The following is a 23008-nucleotide window of genomic DNA, read 5'->3' on the forward strand; positions in this document are numbered from 1 at the left end:
GTTGATGCAATTACAGGTATTACATAACCATCCTCAGAGAACTCCGAGTGAATTAGGGATAACATCCCATTGCTGGTGCTCTTGACACATTCAATGCTGCATGTGCTAAAGGTCCCAAGCAGATGAAAAGGCACATGGCAGAGGTCAAAGCACCTCCTGATGAAATGTGAATGTGTTAAAAGGGACGATTCGTTTAAAGCGAGGATACTACATTTCTCATCTGTGATTAACACGATTTCTCTGTGCAGGGGAGGCGATGGCCATCCATGGCCCCTCTCCAAAATTACTTCCACATTCCAATATTTTGTTTCTTTTTGATTGAGATAAAACACACACCACCCACATGGTTCTGTATACGTATATCCAATTAATCTTTAGAATGTCCAGTGCTCCACAAGGCTTGCATGTGTCCCTTTTGAGTCCTGGGGCAACCATTAGTTTTGTTCATTTTTAATTTTTATCCAAATGGAAATACACAGAAGGCTCTGTTTTATGCTGAGTTTTTTAATTCAACATTACATGTATCAGATTCGTCCATGCTGTCACATTTACCAGTAGTGAGTTCCTCTTTTTATTGTTATGCACAGTCTGTTATTTGATTTTGTCACTTATTTACACATTTTACTGCTGATAACATATGGGTCATTTCCGGCTTTGGACTGTCAGGAATAAAGCTGCTGTGAGCATTTCTGTGTATATCTTTGGGTGGGCCTAGCACTCACTGCCCTTGAGGATGTTTCCAGGAGGGGAACTACTGAGTCACACTGGTACATCCAGCTTTAGGAGGTGTTGCCGCACCGGCTTCCAAACTGGGGCGTGATCCATACTTCCACCAGCCACGTATGAGTGTTCTAGTTGCTTCACGTCCCAGCGACACTTGGTGTTGTCAGTCCTTCTAATGTCAGCCGTTCTGGTGGAATACGGCACCACATCGATGGACATAACTATTATGCAGGAGCACAGAGCCACGCTCAAGGCGCCTGTTGGCAAAACAAGACAGGGCTTGCATTCGGAGAGCTGGCTGCCCGCCCTCATCATCCTGGGGAATGTGGGGAAAGCCACCTCCCAGTGACAGCTCAGCCCTAGGACCCATCACGAGGAAGTCTTCATGTCTCTCGTCCTGAAATAACTCACTGGGCATCATCAATTTGTGGGGGTGGGGTGGGGAGTACATTCTGAGCCTGCATATTTTCGTATGTCTGAGAGCTCCAGGTCCAAGAGCACCCCAGCCAACTTTCCATTCAGTTTCACATTGCTCGAGCATTTTGTCCGGATGCTCGGCACGCAAAGTGGGAATCCTTCGCTCATTACCTTCTGCACTTGACTCTCTTCCTGTCCTCGTTAAATCCCCTGAGTCGGCACAGTTTACCAGAAGCAACTCTTATCATCCCCTTTGGAAGGGCCTCATTGTGACTGGCTGCCCAATGGGTCCATTTTGAAATAGCAGTGAAATCCATTCGTTCTATTTTAATATTTCCGTTTGTTCTATTTTAATATGTAAACCATGTGGCTGAATCAGAAGACTGTTTCCAGGTCTGACCAAGTGATATTATAAAATGCTCCCAGAAGCACAGAAAAATTACAGGGGGGGGGGAGGGAGAGGTTTGCCTTCTTCAACATCAAAACATTTCTGTCCTAATATCATTCTGAAAACAAAGCAGTCAGAAATTTTTAAAAAATCATGCGGGTACGTTACATTGCTGCAATGAAATGTGGGGACAATTCAGTGTGTCTTTGAGACAAAAAGCATTCCTTCTCTTGAGGACACAGGGTGTTCACGCAACTCGGTTCCCGTACTAAAATGCTGCCTGTCTCCATTCATCTAGCTCACCAAATAATGATCAAATCTTTGTTTGCCAGTTTTAAAGGGAGAAGGATGAGAGAAATAACTGTGACAGTTAATACTTTGTGAGGGCAGAGACGGGTTTAAGTGCTCAACACCACTCCAAGAAGAGCCAGTTCCAGACAGTCCTCTATGCATGGATTTATTGAGCAATTTAGGTAGCCACCCTCCAGAGAACCGCTGTTACTGGGAGAAGGTACTTAAAGGGCAATGTTCATTGCTCTGGAACACAGGGACTGGGAGAGAGTTTCGGGTTGCTATTTTCACGGACACATTTGTTTCCAAACAAAGGGCCCTCTGCCAGCTATTTTAGAAGCTCTTGCATATTTATTCAGCCAACTCTCTGTGGTGAGGATTGTCTCTGGGCTCTGAGGGTTTATCAATGTCTATTTCAAGCAGAATGAAAAAATAGCTCCAGATGAAAACACAGGGTATTTCCAGCCTAGGATGTGAGATGCTTCCTTTTCATATAGGGTTAACACTGGGTGCCTCCCTCTCTCCCTCTCTGAAAGTGCCACCTGTCCTACCATCTTCGGTGGGTCTCGGTTTAATTGCCGCTGTGTGCTTTTTAGGGGTGCATAAAATGATAGTGCACTTAACAAATTCTAGATTTGATGACATATGGTGTGTAGGTGTGTCCACTTTTGAGAGAAAGCAAATCTTCTCTCTTAGGACCTGTTTACAGGCTCTCTCTGGTTATGTCCACCGTGCAACAAACAAGGTCAAGACTTCATGTCATAAAAGCGGTAGTAGGCTAGCATTCATCTGGTGCAAATTAGAGTAGAAGGCAAAGTGGGAAAGACAAAACCAGGCTCACTGTATCAGTGGGATGTAATTCAAATCTCTAACTCTTGGAAAGATCAGATGAAAGTTCCTGATTTAGAATCTCTACTCTTCAAGTACTCTATTTACCCATTCAAGAAATTTCTGTGAAGTTCACACATTAGACTTACAGGTGAGGAACCAAATACAAATAAAACGAGACTGTGCCTGCCCTTAAGATGTTCACAGCCAGTGCCGAGAACACTCACTTGCTATATATTCCCTGTCTCTGTCTGTCTGTCTGTTGTCCCTCTGTCTCTTTCTCTGTCTCACACACAACCGCACCTCCCTGCCTCCTGGACTCAAAAACAAGTTTGAGCCTGACCTGTGGTGGTGCAGTGGGATAAAGCATTGACCTGGAACACTGAGGTTGCCGGTTCGAAACCTTGGGCTTGCCTGGTCAAGGCACATATGGGAGTTGATGCTTCCTGCTCCTCCCCCTTCTCTCTCTCTCTCTCTCCTTTCTCTCTAAAAATCAATAAATAAAATATTTTAAAAAAAAACAAGTTTGACCTTCAAAGTCACCCAACAGAGGTGCCACTAAGAAGCCACACTATAGAGAGGTGAGAGTAATTCACACGGGCCTTGCTGTTGTTAGGGAAGTGTGTTTGCAAGTTTAGGAGAGAGATGGCCTGAAGGATGAGCAGGGAGGGCGAGTCGGGGAGGTGCGTCACAGGCAGAGAGAACAGCCCGCATCACAAGCGGGGCACGCTGGGTGCTCAGTGGCAGCTCGTACGTGGGGCATTTTGGGGAGCACGGAAGGTCCTGGGTAGGCGGGGGCAGGCTGAGCCAGCTGTGCAGGTTCTGCTCATGCTGATTCTGTAAGTGACGAAGGACTATGACTCCCAGCACGGGATTTTCGGGCTCAGAACTGACATTTTGCTTTGTGGGTGTTGCACTTGAGCCCCCCAAGGACAAATGTCAAATTTAAGAGTACCTCTCGTTTTGAGTAAATGGACCGCCGGGCTGGGAGGAGCATTAGCTGTTCTGCACAGTCACTAAGGACCATATTGATGATCAAATAAGCCATTTTTAGAAGACCAGAATGGGTCATTATGAGAGCAAGAGGAGGAGTAATGAGAGTCAACCCTTAGCTAAGAAATGTCTTTAGTTTCTACCATAAATTCATTCATTTATTTCTCCTAATAGCATATAAGGTAGGTCCTATTATTAGGGAAGGAAATAGAGGCACAGAGATGCTCAATAACCTGCCCAAGATCACACAGAGCTAAGGGGTAGGTTGGGCTGGAATCCAAGCTGCCCCTCAAGCCTGCGTTTTAAGCCACAACACTACCCTGTATGTTTTCAGAAAGGGGCGTAAACAGTGCAAGCTGAGGTCTGCCGGTTGGCCATATTCCCCTCCACCAGTTCTCCTGTGCTTGACTCCCACACTGATGGTCCCATCCATTCATCATAGTCCCGTCCATTCATCGACCCTTCCCTGAACTGGGACAGCACTAAACCCTGAGGATCCAAGGAGAGCAAGACCCAGCCGCTCATCCTCACAGTGTGTGCAGCTCAGGATGGGGGAAGGGCAGAGAGGCAGCTCCAGGGGGCTCTCAGGGGGCTGAGACTCCCCCACACTCCGCTCTATTCCTGAGAAGATACAAGAACACTTAACCAGCTAACACAGAAAAACAGTTTTTTATCAAACTTCGGTTCTTCTCGTATTACCTTTACAATTTTTCACAAACTTGCAGGCCACTATGCTTTTATATAGTTTGTCTACACTGATTCTTTTTTTTTTTTTTTTTGCTTAAAATGTAGCAAATTTTATATTACTACTACAAAAAATAGGGTAAAAAATTAACGGGATTTTTCAGATCAATTTTCTGTTTTTGTAAATAAAGTTTTAAGTAGTTACAACTGACACCGATGGGCCAGCAAAGTTTAAAACATGTAGTGTCTGGCCACTGAAGAAAGAGTTGCACATCTCTGAAATAAATACAATGTAGTGTTGACCAGGTATGGCAGCCTGTCCCCTCATTGTAAAAAGAAGGAGGGATTCGCAAAGGTTCAAGAAATATTAATTAAGGTTGTTCTGGCATCAGACCGAGGTTTTGTCCTTGGTAATAAAAAGACTGAATACTGAAAAGGAAATAACTTCAGCCCTACATGATTTGATATTAGTCTATGCTAAATTCAATGCTCCCCCAAATTATGTTTCATATCATTGTGTACAGAGTGTGCACTTGGGGAAATACTGCATTAAACTAGCACGTATGTCCAATCAAATCATGTATGTAAATAACAGCATATGTGATTTGGGAGCAAAGATACGTTTATTTTTTAGCACTAAATGCACACAAGGACTCTAGTTGTTAAGACTGGGAACTGGAATTAGGTAGGACCCATCGGTTTAAGGCAGCAGTGTGACTTTAGGGACATCTCTTAGCTTCTCATAATCTCACAATGCTGAGGATCGCAATTCTCTGCCTGTCCAACAGGTAGGCACCTCGGATGGCCTGAAGTCTAGGGAAACTGCGCTGTTGGTAAAGTGCTTTGTGACCAACAACGATCCTATTCTCACCAGTGTTTTCCCCAGCCTTCCTCCCAACTGGGTGACAGAGGAGGGTGCCGGGAGGGTGGCAGGGAGAAAGACTATGCCTCCTTGGTGTGCGTCTGGCACACCGATGGCCTCATGCAGAGCTAACTGATGCAGGAAGGGGGCCAGGCGCCCTTTCTGACACCCCAGTTCGGTTTTCCCCATGGCGTTGGGTTCCACAATACCAGGATCTCGTCCCATTCTCTGATTACATGTGTTTCAGCATCTCCGGGTAAATGAACCATCTGCCTCCCAGTTTCCAGTAACCGAGGAAGGAGGCTATTTATTTTGGAAACGATGCCTTCAAGCTTTATTTTTAATGCTGTGACTTAATATTGGGTCTGTACACCTACACTGTGGTGTTACAAACCATTCAGAACAAATAGTGCCTCCAAGCGTCACTTTTCTCCTGAAGTGGGACTAAGGCTGACATTAAAACAAAACAAAGGAAAACAAAAAAACAGCCGTGGCAGCAACAGGAGCAGAGAACAGAACCTGTCGCCACTAGAGAAAGAACCCGAGAGATCAGCTATGATTTATTTAGCACCTACTGCGTGCCAAGCATGGTGCTAAATGCATTATCCTCGTCTGAAGTCCCACGCACAACACGATCCTGCAAGGTTTTCCATGAGAAGCCCCGAGATGTAAGTTAGCTTGTTCCACTTGAAGCAAAACGACACATAGTGCCCGAGATGAGCCAGCTAGAGGGTAGGGTCGGATTTGAACCCCCAGCTCGGGTCAACTCCAAAGCCCTCTGCTCCCTCCTTTGCTCTGTCCTGTTGTGTGATGGAAACTTCTCCTTTTTCTAAGGTGAGAATGCGTTGTGCATTCCCCGTTCCAGGAGACAGGCTGCAGAGAGAAATGTGTTAGTCAAGCTGAAGGAATTTTAATACTTCCTTCGTAGTCTGAGTGTTAATGGGCTTCCAGTCCCACAGTGGCAGTGACGTCACTGGGCTGTCTGTGCCCGAATGGAATTTGGGTGTTTTGTTGTTTTTTTTTTGGTGTGGTTTTTTTTCTGTTTTTTTAAATCTCCTGGACAGATGCAGAAAAACATTAACATTCGGCAAGGGGAAAGGGGCAGCAGATTTTTAGTTTCAAGCTCTGATGACAGTTTTAAATATAAAAATATCAAGTTTCCAGCCTTTCATTTACTTTTGAGGGCCCTGGGGGGAACAGGAGAAGGTGTGTGTGTGTGTGGGGGGGTGTCAATGCTCCTCTCTGGTGAGCAGAACAAAATGACCACAGTGAACCTTGGAAACGCAGTAACAGGCCTGCTGTAACTGGGGAACAAATGAAGAAATAAACTAAAATTAGAAAGACATTAAGTGCCCTGATGATGATTTTTATGTAATTTCCCAAGTACACAGGGCAACCTACAATATGAATTTCCTCATTATTAAGCCAGTAAAATCCAGCCGTAGAACCAATGCACGCATCAATATAATTTGTGCACCAACAAAAGTGATTTTAACTGAGGTTAAGTGCCTTTAATCCAAAAGGTTTGTTTTAATGTAAGTTTATCACTAAAGGGGAAATGAGAGAAACACGGAATAACAGAAACCTCTCGCGGAAGTATCTAAGCATCCGTACAAAGCACATTCATTCCATCCAATCGACCCATGGGGACGTTCGTGTCTAAAGTATAAATCGGAATTTAGAGACTTTATAAAAAGCTGTTTTTAAGCTCAATACGCCCCAAATGAGAAGGTGTCGATGAGTGCTTAGGGACTCTTAAATTCAGAGATTATTCAATTGCTCTATTCTACAAACACACTTATGACTTTGTCATAGCAAAAAACGCTGTGAAATAAACGTTAAACAGCATTCTCAAACAGAATCAAAGACATGCTCTGCCCACCACTCAAAAGGCACGGATCATATACGCATGAGCTCAAAGAAGCAATCTGAAGAGGCTCCTTTGTGAATTAATGGCCTGTGGTTTTCAGAAAGAAAAGAAATAGAATGGGATGGCAGTCACAATACCTTGCCTAGTATTTCTGCTATAGACACGGGGTGGGGGATACCCCATCTGGAAACGCAGAGGATCATGGGAACTGGTCAAACGTTAGAAGCATTCAGGGTCCACTACATTTCCTTCATCACAGCATGCACGTCTTGATTCTGGCCTCTTTTCTCCCACGTGTCCTGCTGGTCTCCAATGTCTACCTCCTCCCTCGATCCTCTTCTTTTGTCAATGAGCAAATTGATAGTCAAGGTTTACCCTCCCCCCCAAGTGAGTGCGCCCCAAACCCTACCACTTGTTCATTTTCGCCTGTCCACCCGTCTTCCGAACGGGTCCTTCGCCACATGTAGCCCCCACAAGATGCCTGCTCAGTTCAACTGTTTTCAGTAGCAAACACACTAGAGGATCTAATGTCTTCTAGGGGAGGGAACTGGTGAGAGAAAGCAGATTGTGGAGACACTGTTGTCTAAACAGGATTAAAAGCATTGATTCTCACATTCCGCTCTGGCTCTTAGTCAACCCTAGTGTTCCTCTTACCCTGGTAGAAAACACAAACCCAAAAAGTTAAATTACCTGTTCTGGGCCTGGATCAAAGAAGCGAATGACCAAGAGCCAAACAGATGCACTCCCAGAATTGTTCTGTGTCTGACAGCTTCTCAGAAAGTAAAGCCAGGCAGACGCTGGTTCTGGTTGTCTTTTCAAACGACCACATTTACCCACCTGCCCAATCTAACTTCGCTGAGCAACGCATCATGCTAACGGGGACTACAGAGTGAGGAAGACTACAGAGCGAGGAAGACTTGATGTATGCCTTTTGGGAATTTATAATGAAGCTGGGGATCCTCCCTGGAGTGTGAAGAATCACACTGTAACAAAGTTTGCGGTTCATAGAGTTGTGTTCAAAGCACACTACCGGGACACAGGGGGAAGGAGTAACTAACTGCCTAGAGGGTAGAGTGCGGTCCAATGGAGGCTTCAAAGAGGAAGTGGGATTTCAGCAGGCTGCTGGGGCTCAACTGAAGAAGGAGGAGGTGGAAGCTCAGTGCAGGGGTACAGCCTCTGCAAAAATACGGAGGTAGGAGGCTCACAGATCGGCATAGCTCAGCGTGGCTGGAAGCCGCGGTGTCTTTTGGGAGGGGATGAGCAGATGAGCCGGGGAGCTGGAGACAAGATCACAGAGCAGTCATAAGTGGCATACCTGATTACTGGGTGAGCCACGTAGAGCAGAAGTAACCAAGCTATAGCCTTTATGCTAACTGCAGCCCTTCACCTGCTTTGGTAAAACAAAGTGTTATTGAAACACAACTGCATCCGTTTATTATGTATTTCCTATGGCTGCTTTTGTGCTACATAAGAATTGAGAGATTGAAAGAGATCATGGGACCCACAAAGCCAAAAATATTTTCTAATAGGCCCTTTTAAAAAACATTTGCTAATCCCTGGCTTAAAGGTTTGAACTGTTCATTTGAATATCTGTAACTGACTTAGAGGGCGTTGTCAGACTTTCTACACTCTTACAGTCCCTACAGAGCATCAGTCTTAAAGCTTCTCCTTCCCTACCATGGACAATTAGCTGTTTACCTGCAGTGTAAGATTGTCCGGACATCTCTTTCATGATCCCAAATTTGATGTCTTCATTTATTGTTTCTCTTTTTTATGTCTCGTTTTTATTGGAGGGCTTAGTCACATCCTTGCCCATGCTGACATCGTTATAAGCCTCCCATCCCACCAGCACAAGCTCATCACTCAACTTGGAGTCATTCTGCTTCCTTTGCCTCCTTCCCAAGTTCTTCATAAATTTTTGTACCACTTTTAGAATGTTGCTGAGAATCGATTTTTTTCACTTGCTGTTACTGCTTTCAAATTCTATGCTCTGACAAATAGCTATTCCTCTGTAAAAAAGGCTCGCCTAGCCTTACAAACTCCTTGGAAAATATAAGGTACTCCAACCAGCATTTACCGAATGGAAGAATGAAGAAATAGTCATGCTTTTCTGAAGGGCCACACTAAAGGATTTCTTTTACTACTAAATCTCCCTATACATTTAAAACCAAATTTGGTCTATAAAAATTAAATTTGCACATCATTTCCCAGGGGGTATATCTCTAATACAGAGCAAGGAGTGATCATTGTTTTATTAACCACTGGCAATAAAGTAGAGTTGAAAAGGTAACTCAAAGTATTTTGTTTGTTTTTTTAAATTTATTTAGGTAACTCAGAGTTTTAAAAGCTGCCTTAAATAGCACGCAGGGTTTATTACTACCTGGGTCCAAATCCCCTTCTGTGTTATTTTGAGTAAGTTAATTATCCTCTCTGTGCCTCAGCTTCCACATCAGCCAAAAAAAGGGGGGGTGGGTAGAGAGACAAGGATTTTAACTAACCTATCACACAGCTATTGTGAGGGTCAAGCGGGATAAAGTATATATTTAAAGAGTGTAACTTGGTGCCTGGCACAAGAGGAACATCTCATGGTAGCTATTACTATAATATGGTTCTTAGGTTTTGTTCTTTCTCTTTCTTTTGCCCACTCCCTCCTCCTCGCTCTCCCCCTCCCATCTTCTCTTTCTCTCTCCCACCCCCACCAGCCTGAAGAACAAGAATATGTGGAGAACAGCACTGTGTGACATCCGGTGGACATAAGGTATAGCCTTTGCCTCCTGACTTCCGATTTTCCCACTGAGGAGCACGTCCTCCCACACTCCCAGCCCGCCCATGCGGTTTGGGTGAGGTCAAACTCAACCCTGTCTCCCACCGCCTGGCACGTGATGCCGACCGCCTGGCACGTGATGCCGACCGAGTCAATCACAGTGTTCTACCCCGCCCCCAAAGGCAGCTACCCCGCCCCCAAAGGCAGCGTACTCCTAGAGGGGCACATGACCTAAGTTAGGCCAGTCCCAGTCGGTCCCTAGGCACTAGGGGAGTCTCCTGTTGCTGGGTAGACTATTGGTCTGGAGCTGTTGAAAGCCATCTTTCTTAGCCATGGGGAAAACCTTCCCAGAAGTGAAACCAACATAGCCCAAAGCAGCTATGTATGACAGATGAAGAGGAACGGTGCCCTGAGAACGAACACGAGCCCTTGGACCCAGCTGTGTTACCCTGAACTATTTAGTTATAATGACGATTTTTTTTTTTTTTTTTTTTTTTAGCTTATGTCAGTTTGCGCTGGGTTTTCTGTGGCTTGCATCCAAAGAGTTCTGACACACTAACAAACTGGCCTGGCCTAAGGCTAGAATTGAATGCAAATCTTGCTAATCTTGGAACTGCAAAGAAAGCAGGGCAAAGAGAGGTGGCAGGCATGCATTGTAGTCCTGGCCTGTCTGTAGCCAGTTGGGGGCTGCTGGGAAACCCGTGTCATCTTTCTGTGTACTTGTATGTCAAATGAGAGAGGTGAGTGAAAATCAATCTCTGAGATACCTTTTCAGTTCTAACGTTCCAGGAGCCTGTTATTCTTGGGTTCCTTTCAGTTGCGTACACTGCGGGTATAAATGGTTACCGATTCTCTTATTTTCCTGTTTCCTTAAATTTCAACTTTCAAATATTATATTAGAGCCTCAGTTCCCTGTAGTCCAAGCGTTTTATTTCTTTCCTTTCAATTTCCTTCTATGCAAAATATATTTAATTTTGTGTACTTGGGCATAACGATCCCATTTTCTTCCCATTTCTATATTTTTAAATCTAATGAAGGTGACACATTCCTTGAGGGTTGAAACTAGAGTTTGCCTGTGGGTGTAAACATTATTTTTTTTAATTGCTAACCAAGTTGCCAGTTTTTACAGAGCAGCAGGATATGGGTTTTAAGTACTGTAAGCAGGAAATGGGTCTCCAGCCCACACTAAATACATGCAAAAGTACTGATTTTCCTTGAGTCCACATTTGGCTTACTCATTTATAATTTCAGCCTGGCCTGAAATTCTCCCACTGAACTACAGTGTGACATCCACATCCATAGAATGTCAGACCAAAAATGGAACATTAGGTGATTACCCTGTGAGTCTCACTTATACCAACAAATAATCTAGCTATTTCAGGTCAATATCATGCTTTTCTCTTCAATGGTAGAATGTGAGGCCTAAGCTAAGTGAATATCGTTTCATATCTTCACATTCATTGATTTTCAGTCATTCAATAGAACTAAAGTTTGGAGGGATTAAAAGGACCTGGCTGAAATGTGGCCAATTGACCCATCATCTCGAGATAGAACCATCCAGAGGAAAAAGACACCCCCCCCCCAAAGGAAATGACAGATGCAGAATGCCTTCCTGTCTGATGACCCAATTCATTCTTGTTCATCAGGATCCTAAATATAAACACCACCAAACCCCAACTGCCTTAATGGTTACTTCTTGGCAAATATAACAAAATGATCTGAAGGTAGAGGTTTCAGGGTTGGTTGGCTTCGCAATTCAATGATGCCATTCAGGGTGTGATTTCTGCCTTTCTACCCTTCCACCCACAGTGCCTGCTTTGTCCTCCAATGGACTTTCCTTGGGGGAAAGGATAGCTACATGTGGCTACTTGCTTCCTTATTTATGTGCATCGGAAGTGAGGGAATCTCTGTCCCAATATTCTAAGCATGAATCTTTTTGTTTTGAGAACTTTATTTTGATGAAATTTCAAATTTGATGAAAAGTTGCAAGAATTGTACAAAAAATTCCTGTATATTCTTCTTCCAGATTCATAATTCTTGATATTTTGCTACATTTTCTTTCTTTCTTTCTTTTCTCTTTCTTTTTCTTTCTTTCTCTCTCTTTCTTTCTCTTGCTACACACACACACACACACACACACACATACACACGCACATACAACCTCTTGAACCATGAAGAGTTAGTTGCAGACATTGAGATTAAGAACATTCTCTTATGTAACAACAACAGCCCAGTGATCACAGTCAGGAAATTTAAAGTTGATACAATGCTATATCTTAATCTATAATTCATATTCATATCTAATTGTCATAATCATGTCCTTTTTATAGCTATTTTACCTCTGACCTAGAATCCAACCTGGATTTTGCATTGCATTTAGTTATCATGACTCTTTTAACCAGGAACAGTTCTTCAGTCTATCTTTGTTTTGCATAATCTTGGCATTTTTAAAGGGGACTGGCCCTGGCCGGTTGGCTCAGCGGTAGAGCGTCGGCCTAGCGTGCGGAGGACCCGGGTTCGATTCCCGGCCAGGGCACACAGGAGAAGCGCCCATTTGCTTCTCCACCCCTCCGCCGCGCTTTCCTCTCTGTCTCTTTCTTCCCCTCCCGCAGCCAAGGCTCCATTGGAGCAAAGATGGCCCGGGCGCTGGGGATGGCTCTGTGGCCTCTGCCTCAGGCGCTAGAGTGGCTCTGGTCGCAACATGGCGACGCCCAGGATGGGCAGAGCATCGCCCCCTGGTGGGCAGAGCGTCGCCCCTGGTGGGCGTGCCGGGTGGATCCCGGTCGGGCGCATGCGGGAGTCTGTCTGTCTCTCCCTGTTTCCAGCTTCAGAAAAATGGAAAAAAAAAAAAAAAAAAAAAGGGACTGGCTATTTTTTGTAATTGGGCTATTTGCTTTCTTATTATTGAGTCTTTAGAGGTTTTCTATACTCTAGACACAAGTCCTTTATCAGATGTTTGTAAATATTTTCTCCTAGCCTGTGGCTTGTCTTTTCTTTCATTTCACAGTGTCTTTCAGAAAACAGACACTTTTAATTTTGATAAAGTCTAAGTCATCATTTTGTTTTCTTTTATGGATCATGAACATGAGTCTTGAATTCATCCTCATTGACCCGGACAGGTTACATGTTCACACCATGAACCAATGACTGTAGCTGAGACCTAGAAAATGCTAATTGGCTCAAGTCAGCTGAGTTGGTCCCAGCCCTAAAGTTTTCCCAGAAGCGTAGAAATCCAAGAGGGAGAAAAGTGAATTAAGCTCTGGGTACAAACAGGATGGTGGGTAGTACATCGAGATACATTCCCAAGCAGTGGCTCCCTCAGAGAGCCCGTGTGCTGGGCAAGGCCCCTCGGAGCAATGATGTGTGGCTCCGGAGCATCCCCTCCTCAGTCAGTCTCCTTCTCCATGGCCACATTTCTCGTCTCCAAAATCCAAGAGCCCTTCCCTGGAACATAAGTCTTCAAACCCCATTGTCGAAATCTTAGAGGGTAGTGGTCATGTCTCAGGCACCTCGAGTCCCCTCCCAGCACTGAGTCCAGTGCCCCAGTCAGTCTGCCTTCGCCAAATCCCCAAGTGATGGGCTGAATGGAGCAACAGCAATCCCATGAAGTGCCTCACCGGCGCATATCCCAACACCTTCCCTAGGCCGCCTGAACCAAGCCGTTCTGCCTGTCAGCTTATTATTCCCCACATTCAAAAGCACCAGAGAGGCCCTGGCCGGTTGGCTCAGCGGTAGAGCGTCGGCCTGGCGTGCGGGGGACCCGGGTTCGATTCCCGGCCAGGGCACACAGGAGAAGCGCCCATTTGCTTCTCCACCCCCCCCCCCCTTCCTCTCTGTCTCTCTCTTCTCCTCCCACAGCCAAGGCTCCATTGGAGCAAAGATGGCCCGGGCGCTGGGGATGGCTCCTTGGCCTCTGCCCCAGGCGCTAGAGTGGCTCTGGTCGCGGCAGAGCGATGCCCCGGAGGGGCAGAGCATCGCCCCTGGTGGGCGTGCCGGGTGGATCCCGGTCGGGCGCATGCGGGAGTCTGTCTGACTGTCTCTCCCCGTTTCCGGCTTCAGAAAAAAAAAAAAAAAAAGCACCAGAGAGAGAATGTAAAAATGAAAATGTTTGTATTCTGCCTATAGGAAAGCATGCTATTTCAAGTCCCGATAATCAGATGTTTATGGACCATTACTTTTTAATCTACTAAAATGTTGTTTTTTACATTAATGAAGTTTATAATTTTTTTGAAAGGGGGGGGTGGCTGGGAGAAAAAAAAATGCCAATGTGCCAAATTTCTCCATATTTCTTTCACAACAAAAATTTTACATTTCCTCCCCTCTGAAAAAGGGCAAACTATCATGACTGTCAACATCCATGCCTCTTGTCTCCTTTTATTCTCACCAGTACAGGCCCAACTCCTCACTCCCACTGTCAAGACGGGAACATGGAGTCCCCGAGTGGCTGAGTGGTACGTTCATTCGCCTTACTAAGCGGCTCTGAGATAGGCAGTTAGTAACTGCTCTTAGATACAAACCTGCCATCCACGACACCCAGCTCCTGCCTTTTCACCAGCTGCCACTCAAGTTTTATCTGAAAAATCCCCCCCCCAGTCACTCTATTTTCATGCCGTCTGTTTACACCTGCCCCTGGCGATGTATCATTAGTGTCACGCCTGAATTCCACGCGCTGACGCCCCCCGCGACTGGATTTGGGAAGCCGAGCCAGTCATAGTGACAGATAAGGCAAGCGGGAGAAGAAAATGTGGAGGATCCACTTACATTCTTTGGACATTCCCACTTCAAAGCACTTCTGGAGTCGGCAGTACTGGCATCGATTCCTGGTGACTTTATTAATAACACAGTTCTTATCTCGGTGACAAGTGTAAATCATGTTCTTCTGAATACTTCTGCGGAAGAACCCCTGCAAGCGAGCAAGCAAGAGGAGAAAACTAAGTAAAATGACGGAGTTTCCTGAGAAATCAAAGCCAACCTTATCAATGCATTGATTGCTCGTTCTGAGTAATGACGTGACAGCAGCCGAGAAGTTAACTTATTTAAGCCTTAACATCCTTGTGAGATATTAATAGTCAGTTCTCTCTCTCTCTTTTTTTTTTTTTTTTTGCAAACCAGAGAGCGCCTTTTAATCAAAAACTAGGCATGACCGTTATTATCTTGCTGGAGGAAATTAATACCAAGCTGATTCACTTGGAAAACATAATGTGGAGCTGGGTTCCCTCCAAATAGGCTAACTTCATAAGTGGTTCCCTTGTTGGCCAGCATGATTTCAGACGGGCCCGCTATCAAGAAACCCAATAGAAGAGGCATCGTAGCTGCAGAAGAAATGATTGGAGTAGTGACAGAATTAGGTCTTCTCAAAGGAGTGTTCTCTGAGTTCTTTTACAGTTTCAACTCCTGGTATAACATTTAAAATATGATTTAATTTACAAAGTGTTTAGAAAAAAAAAATTATCCAGAAAACAAAACAGAAAAATGACTGCCTGTTTAATGGCATATTAGAGCTGTCCTTTCCAATATAATAACCACTAATCACATGGAATTATTTAAATAAAAATTAATGGAAATTTGAAATAAAATTAAATTTTCAATTCCTCATTTTCACCAGCTACATTTCAAATGCCCAATAACTACGTATGGCCAGGGGCTACCACACTGCATAGCACATACATTATTTTTACAACTGCAGAAAGTTCTAGCGGGCAGCACTATACTACATCATCGACTGACCAGCTTACCTAAGAGTCACTCTGTTCGACTTTCCACGGGGTGAGGCAAAAGCAGGTTTATAGTGTTCAAATGAAAAATAATAATGTATAGGTAATAATACAAGAATAAACTGGCTTTTGCATACTCACAGCTGTGAACTTACTCTTGCCTCACCCTGTACTGACTATTGATTGGACCCAGACTCTGTACGAATAATAGAAGACTGGGTAATTTAAAATAATGCTTGTCCAGCATAGGCACAAAGGATTTCTGCTTGGTTGAAATATATCCCCCAAAATTATTGTTTTATTGCCTGGTAGGACATGAATGAATTTTGTATCTAACTTTGCAATCTTATTCCAACATTCCTTCTTCTCTTTATTTTATTCATCCATCCATCCATCCATCTACCTACCCATCCATCCTACCTAGATGTTTTTCTCATATCCTTCTTTGAACCAGCTTTGTCACCCTACTGGTTTCCTCATTAATGAGATAAATACGTCTTCAATGTGTGCTTACTGAATATTTGGATGAGTTACTTTTTTTTAACTCATTGAAAATTATATTTTGACAAAAGAGGCCCCATTTCTCCTGATTTTTGTGAAACACTGATATAAAAGCAGGGTTTCCGCTCCATGAGCACAGGGTCCTGACCAGCTCTTTGTTCTCCCCATTTCTACCAGAGAGCTTTGCAGACAACAAGTAATCTAGCGACAACGCTTGTTAAATTCACAGATGAATGAGTAGAGAGCTAAGGGTGGACCTTTTTTCTCTTCTATTGCTCAACACAAAACCTCTATGTTGTGATGAGTAGTAAAAGCGAGAACTTATACATTCTCAAATGAGATGTGACTTTCCTCTACATCAGAAACGATTCTCTTGAACGTAAGAAACACACCATCAAAATGTGTTGAATGGCAAATCAAGACTCTCCGTCTGAGCTCAACTTTTCCTGCAGTACATTAACACCCCAGGAGCCGGAACTAAAAACATTCAAAGCTAAAGCCCACGAGCCAAGGAAGCTCATGCAACACACACTGTTTAGGATATTTACGCGGGCACCCTAGGATTCTAATGTCTAAATAGACATATTTTTACCGGCATGCTTCAACTGTAAACGCCTGGAAATCTTGTTTAAGGTGGCTGCTCCTGTCACATCCCAGACACGCACATTTTCCAAGAAAACACAGTTTCTTTTTATACCTCTGGAGCTACAAATATGCTCAGAATCTAAAATAACAGGTTACAAATACTTTGAAACCCTCACTAAATCTGTGCAGGGCGGTCATCTCAGAACACATCTTTGCCCGCAAAGAAATACCTACAGGACCCTTTTGGATGCCAGATGCACACACTCACTGTACGTGAACTTCAAGGCTTTTCTGCCCCAAACCACCAAAATGGTGGAGGACCCCATCTTTTTACACATGTAGGAAGCAAACGAGCTATGAACAAAGGTGGCCTCCATGTCTTAAACACTGAATATTTAGTTCAGCAAATTCTTATTAGTGAGCGACCGTGGAGGAGAGAAAAACAATCTTACGATGCTCAGATGAAAGAAGAAGACTGCATTAAAGAACATTATATGTCACTAATTATCCCGTCAGTGTGGTCCAGTAACAATGACGGCAGAAACTAAATAGGACTTCTTAGTTTTCCAAATCAGATTTTTTTTTGGCTGGATTTCAGGAGAAGGTCTAAGTTCCAGTAAATCATTTCCACCAAGGTAGAATACTTGCTGACTCTACTATACACTGGGAGGTATTTTTATGCATGAGTTGGGTAAACAGAAATGCCTTCTGAGGTCAAAAAGCAGTTTACATCATATGCATCCTCCTTCTCCCTAGTAGATATTGTGAATTGTTACACAAAACTGGCTCTCTCTGACCACAACTTTTTTCTTTTTCTTCTTCTTTTTGTGACAGGGACAGAGAGCGGGACAGATAGGGACAGACAGGCAGGAAGGGAGAGAGATGAGAAGAATCAATTCTTCTTCATTGCGGCTCCTTCGTTGTTCATTGATTGCTTTCTCATATGTGCCTTGACCAGGGGGCTATGGCAGAGCAGATTGACTCCTTGCTCAAGCCAGTGACCATGGGGTCATGATCCTGTGCTCAAGCCGGTGACCTTGGAGTTTCGAACCTGGCTCTTCTGCATCTCAGCCCGACACTCTATCCACTGCGCCACCGCCTGGTCAGGCCCAACCACAGCTTTGAAGATCCAGTGTGTTTGTGTGTAGGGATGATGCCACTTAAGTTTTATTTAGGTTGACTCTTTTTATATTTAACCCTATTTAAAAGGGAAACATTTAAACTCTAGCTTAACTGGAAAACCAGCCCCAACTGCCGATATCAGAAGGCACTCATGAAACGAAATGGAAGTCACCAAACAACAACCAGATGTTATTTCACTCTCTCTGGATCTGGTAAGGGCTTGGAGCCCCAGACCTCCTTACTCCTTGCTGAAAAGGGAGCTGTGCAGGCATTAGAGGGGAATCAGCACTAACCTGAGACGCTCTCTTGGAAGAATTCAGAGAAAATAAACATAGTTTCTCACTATGTAATTCAAAGGGTTTTAAAGCCATGAATCCATCCCACTTAAAGCCGGGAGCCTCAAACTTTGAGAAACAAAACTGTAACGTAAAGGTTGTCATAGGTAAAAATAGGCTTTAGAAGTGGTGCCTTCATTCAAGTGTGATAGTTTTTGAAGCCAGTAGTTGGGTAGAGACACATCTGGAGGAGAAAAAGACTTCAAGGCTAAGCATATGAAGAGAAAGGATTTGGTCCTGTTTGGAGGAGCAGTCCAAAGGGACAGAGAAGGGCGGAGGCAGGAGAGGAAGAGCGTTGGAGGGGGAGTCACGGTGCCTGGTGGCAGCCTCTTCATTACCACCGTGTGGCTTGGGCCAGGTCACAGCCCTAGGGGTTCTGCTCTCATCTCTTAAGTGAGAGGCTGATGCTTTATTTTTTTTTATTTTTTTTTAATTTTTATTTTTTTTCTGAAGCTGGAAACGAGGAGAGACAGTCAGACAGACTCCCACATGCGCCCGACCGGGATCCACCCGGCACGCCCACCAGGGGCGAAGCTCCGCCCACCAGGGGGGCAATGCTCTGCCCCTCCGGGGCGTCGCTCTGTTGTGACCAGAAGCACTCCAGCTCCTGGGGCAGAGGCCAAGGAGCCATCCCCAGCGCCTGGGCCATCTTTGCTCCAATGGAGCCTCAGCTGTGGAAGGGGAAGAGAGAGACAGAGAGGAAGGAAAGGGGGAGGGGTGGAGAAGCAGATGGGAGCTTCTCCTGTGTGCCCTGGCTGAGAATCGAACCCGGGACTTCTGCACGCCAGGCCGATGCTCTACCACTGAGCTAACCGGCCAGGGCCTATTTCTTTTTATTTTTAAAAGTTTATTTAGAAATTAAATTTAATGGGGTGACGTTTATATGGGCAAATCATCTTTGACAAAGAAGCCAAAAACACACAATAGCGAAAAGAAAGCCTCTTCAACAAATGGTGCTGGGACAATTGGAAAGTCACATGCAAAAGAATGAAACTTGACTACCGTTTGTCCCCATGCACCAAATTTAATTTAAAATGGATCAAAGACCTAAATATATAAGATCTGAAACAATAAATTACATAGAAGAAAACACAGGTACTAAACTCATGGGCCTTCGTCTTAGAGAATATTTTATGAATTTGACCCCAAAGGCAAGGTAAGTAAAGGCAAAAATAAATGAATGTACTATATTAAGCTAAAAAGCTTCTGTACAATAAAAGAAACTGATAGAAAAAAAAGGCAGCCAATCAAAGAGGAGTTAATATTCACAAACAACAGCTCTAATGAGGAGTTAATATCTAAGATATATAACGAACTCACAAAGCTCAACAACAAACAAATAATCTAATTAAAAAATTGGTGGCTTAGGCCCTGGCCGGTTGGCTCAGTGGTAGAGCATCGGCCTGGCGTGCAGAAGTCCTGGGTTCGATTCCCGGCCAGGGCACACAGGAGAAGCGCCCATCTGCTTCTCCACCCTCCCCCTCTCCTTCCTATCTGTCTCTCTCTTCCCCTCCCGCAGCGAGGCTCCATTGGAGCAAAGATGGCCCGGGCGCTGGGGATGGCTCCTTGGCCTCTGCCCCAGGCGCTAGAGTGGCTCTGGTAGCAGCAGAGCGACGCCCCGGAGGGGCAGAGCATCGCCCCCTGGTGGGCAGAGCGTCGCCCCCTGGTGGGCGTGCCGGGTGGATCCCGGTCGGGCGCACGCGGGAGTCTGTCTGACTGTCTCTCCCCGTTTCTAGCTTCAGAAAAGTACAAAAAAAAAAATTAAAAAAAAAATGGGTGGCTTATTTCTAAATTCCCTTCCAACTATAAATTTCTGGGATGTAATCACACAGGGAACGATGAGTTTAGATAGCTTCAGAGCTGAGAACGAGGGAGTTTCTATGGACAAAAAAAATAGCCAAGGAGGAAGAAGTGTCGGAAGACTAAGGAAGACCTGTGTGGATAAGACAACAATTTCTTGGGACTAATCTGGGCTTAACTGACACCCAAATGAGGGCTTTTGTAAAGCTTTCCCATTTATCTTGGAGCTGAGTCTTCACCCCTGTGACGGACCTCAGACAGAAATACGTGGTTGGATTGAAGGAGAAGCACTTCAATAACTGGCCCATAAGCTCATGGCTCTAAGTTTTCAGGTCTGGTTTTCTGACACCAAGTCTAGAGTTGCTGACACCACAATTTTACTCTCTCGTTTTTCTGGAACATTCTTTTCTAAGTAAATTTAGAAAAGTTCTATCAGGTCTTCAAGATGTAGGTCATCTCATCCAGGAAGACATCTTTTTTTTTTTTTGTATTTTTCTGAAGCTGGAAACAGGGAGGCAGACATACTCCAGCATGCACCCGACCGGGATCCAACCTGGCATGCCCACCAGGGGGCAATGCTCTGCCCATCTGGGGCGTTGCTCTGTTGCAACCAGAGCCATTCTAGCGCCTGAGGCAGAGGCCATGGAGCCATCCTCAGTGCCTGGGCCAACTTTGCTCCAATGGAGCCTTGGCTGTGGGAGGGGAAGAGAGAGACAGAGAGGAAGGAGGGGGAGGGGTGGAGAAGCAGATGGGTGCTTCTCCTGTGTGCCCTGGCCGGGAATTGAACCCGGGACTCCTGCACGCCAGGCCGACACTCTACCACTGAGCCAACCGGCCAGGGCCCAGGAAGGCCTCTTTGATAGGTCCATGTACACCTGAATGCTTCCTCCTCTAGGCAACCTTGATATTTTGCTTTTTCCTTCTCTAGTTCAACTATGTAAGTATGATATTTAAAATATTAAACAATAGCACTATCTACCTCAGAAGTTCCATGGGCAACATCGGAGAATGCCAGCCTGTGGCCATGGATAACAGCCTCAGGGAGCTCAATGGGCATCATGTATTGCCACATAGATGTCACAGTAACACCACTGAGTGTGACATCTTTCTTGCTGTAATCCTGGCCTCACAGACGGAGGCGGGGGAGAATGGGCATGGGGGTCAGCTCCCCAGAACTAAAGTGGGCAGGATGGACAGGTTGGTAGATTCCAATATGGTCTTGGGGCAGTGCTCAGTGTGATTCCTCTGGAATCGAGACAGTAAACTTGGGGGAGGGGAGGGAAAGACTTGAGGCAATGGGTATTAAACAAATGGTAGGAAAACATTCCACCATTTCAACACCTAATAAAACTGTATTGGTATATATCCCCAGGATTGGGACAGATCCTGACATACAGTAGACATTCAATACATAAAAGTAGATTGAATGAATGAACAAACTCTTCAGCTATAACTAAAACCAGATGGATAGTCCTGGATATATTATACCTTAATTCCATTAAAATTTTTCAATAGTAATATATCCCTTGAGGATGATATTATCTGTACTTAAGAAAATAAGAAATGAATGCTATTGTACTATAGTTTTAAAATGTTGCCTTTGGAAAAACTGAATAAATGGTATATAGGAAAAAATAAGCAAGTAGATTTCTCTGAAGTTAATAGACGATCCACTTATTTGAGTTGTAATCAGGATAGTTAATCAGGACTTCTGTGGATTAATCATGATTGGTGTTGGTTAACTAGGATTTCTGTTGTTAATTATAACTTCTGTTGGTTAATCATGACTCCTTAGTTAATCATGACTTTAGTTGGTTAAGTATGACTTTTGTTGGTTAATGATGACTTTTGTCTAATCATGGTTTCCACAGATTAATCATGACATCTGTTGTTTGTGATAGTCAAAGCCAGTATCACAATTAACACTCTAAAATACCTGGAACAAGAAGCTGTATCTTCATCACAAACTGAGTCAAGTGTTTTCTAATCATGAATTTTTCAACCTTTCTTGCCTCATAATCTTCTATTTTTGCTATTAAAGAACTAAGGTCTCACTAACAAGGGGGAAAATACTCATATGGTAGAGAAGGCCACACGTGCGTTAGAGCCACCTGGTTCATATCATGGAATGCCCGTATCTTACTCAGATTACTTGTCTCCCATTGGGGGTAGGAGGCTCCATTGTTCTGACTAATCTTCTATTATCTACAGTGCAGAAACAATCCTAAAGCAGATGGAAAGACAGTCTCTTTTAAAACTAAATATTCTATACCTAAAAAAAATCTAAATTCTTAATTCTCTTGAAGGACTAGTCTCAAATCCCAAATCTACAAAGACCATGGAAAATTAAAACTGGCTTATGTCACTCTCTTCTTATTTTAATGAGATGAAGTTGGACCACCTTCCCTCTGCTAATACTGCTCTAATTCTTGTAATTTTCTTTTCCATGCATGGAGCCTGTGTCACCTTCTAGTTTTCAGATGTTATCACACATCATATTTTCCACCATTTCCCACAGAGGGTGATTTTTGGCAGTTTAGATACTGGCCTAGTGATTAAGAATTAGGCTTTAGTTCAGCATATGTGGATTCAAATTCTAACTGTGTCACTTACCACCTGTGTGATGTTGAGTGAGTTAAAATAAGGCCTCAGTTTCTCTCATCTGCAAAATAATAATAATAAAACTACCTACCTCATGGGATCACTGAGTGTATCCAATTAGGGAATGCATGTAAAATATTAACACAATACTCAACACATAGCAAGTGTCCCGTGAATGGGCACCTATGGTCATTGGCAAAACTCTTTTTCAAAGCTTTCTTCTGAATATCTTTCAATATACTTTATGTGTTTAAAACAAAGATTGCCAAATAGGATAGAATATTGTTCTTAACCTCTGAACAATATAGGCTCTTGTGGGTAGACAGCATCAGGATTGCAAAGGCCATCTCTCTATATATTTATTCATTCACTTACTGATTCATTCCTTCAATGATAATTAACTGGAGTGGAGGCAATAGCCTCTCTTGGGTGTACTAAGATGTACAACGGACTCTGAGGAACATGGGTTTGAACTGTTGGGTCCACTTATACATGGCTCCCCCCCGCCCAATACCCAATAAATACGTACA

General features: G+C 44.1%; 1 protein-coding gene across 3 annotated transcripts in view; it reads right to left on the reverse strand.

Annotated features, from left to right (window-relative positions):
• Positions 1-23008, reverse strand: part of RARB (retinoic acid receptor beta) — a 187452-nt gene that overhangs the window by 92163 nt on the left and 72281 nt on the right. For all 3 annotated transcript variants that reach the window (XM_066245727.1, XM_066245725.1, XM_066245726.1), the window contains exon 3: positions 14582-14723. In XM_066245727.1, the coding sequence (XP_066101824.1) occupies positions 14582-14693 (112 nt within the window). In that variant the 5' untranslated portion in view covers positions 14694-14723. The remainder of the gene's footprint in view (positions 1-14581; positions 14724-23008) is intronic.

Source organism: Saccopteryx bilineata, chromosome 10, assembly GCF_036850765.1.
Source record: "Saccopteryx bilineata isolate mSacBil1 chromosome 10, mSacBil1_pri_phased_curated, whole genome shotgun sequence".
NCBI lineage: Eukaryota > Metazoa > Chordata > Mammalia > Chiroptera > Emballonuridae > Saccopteryx > Saccopteryx bilineata.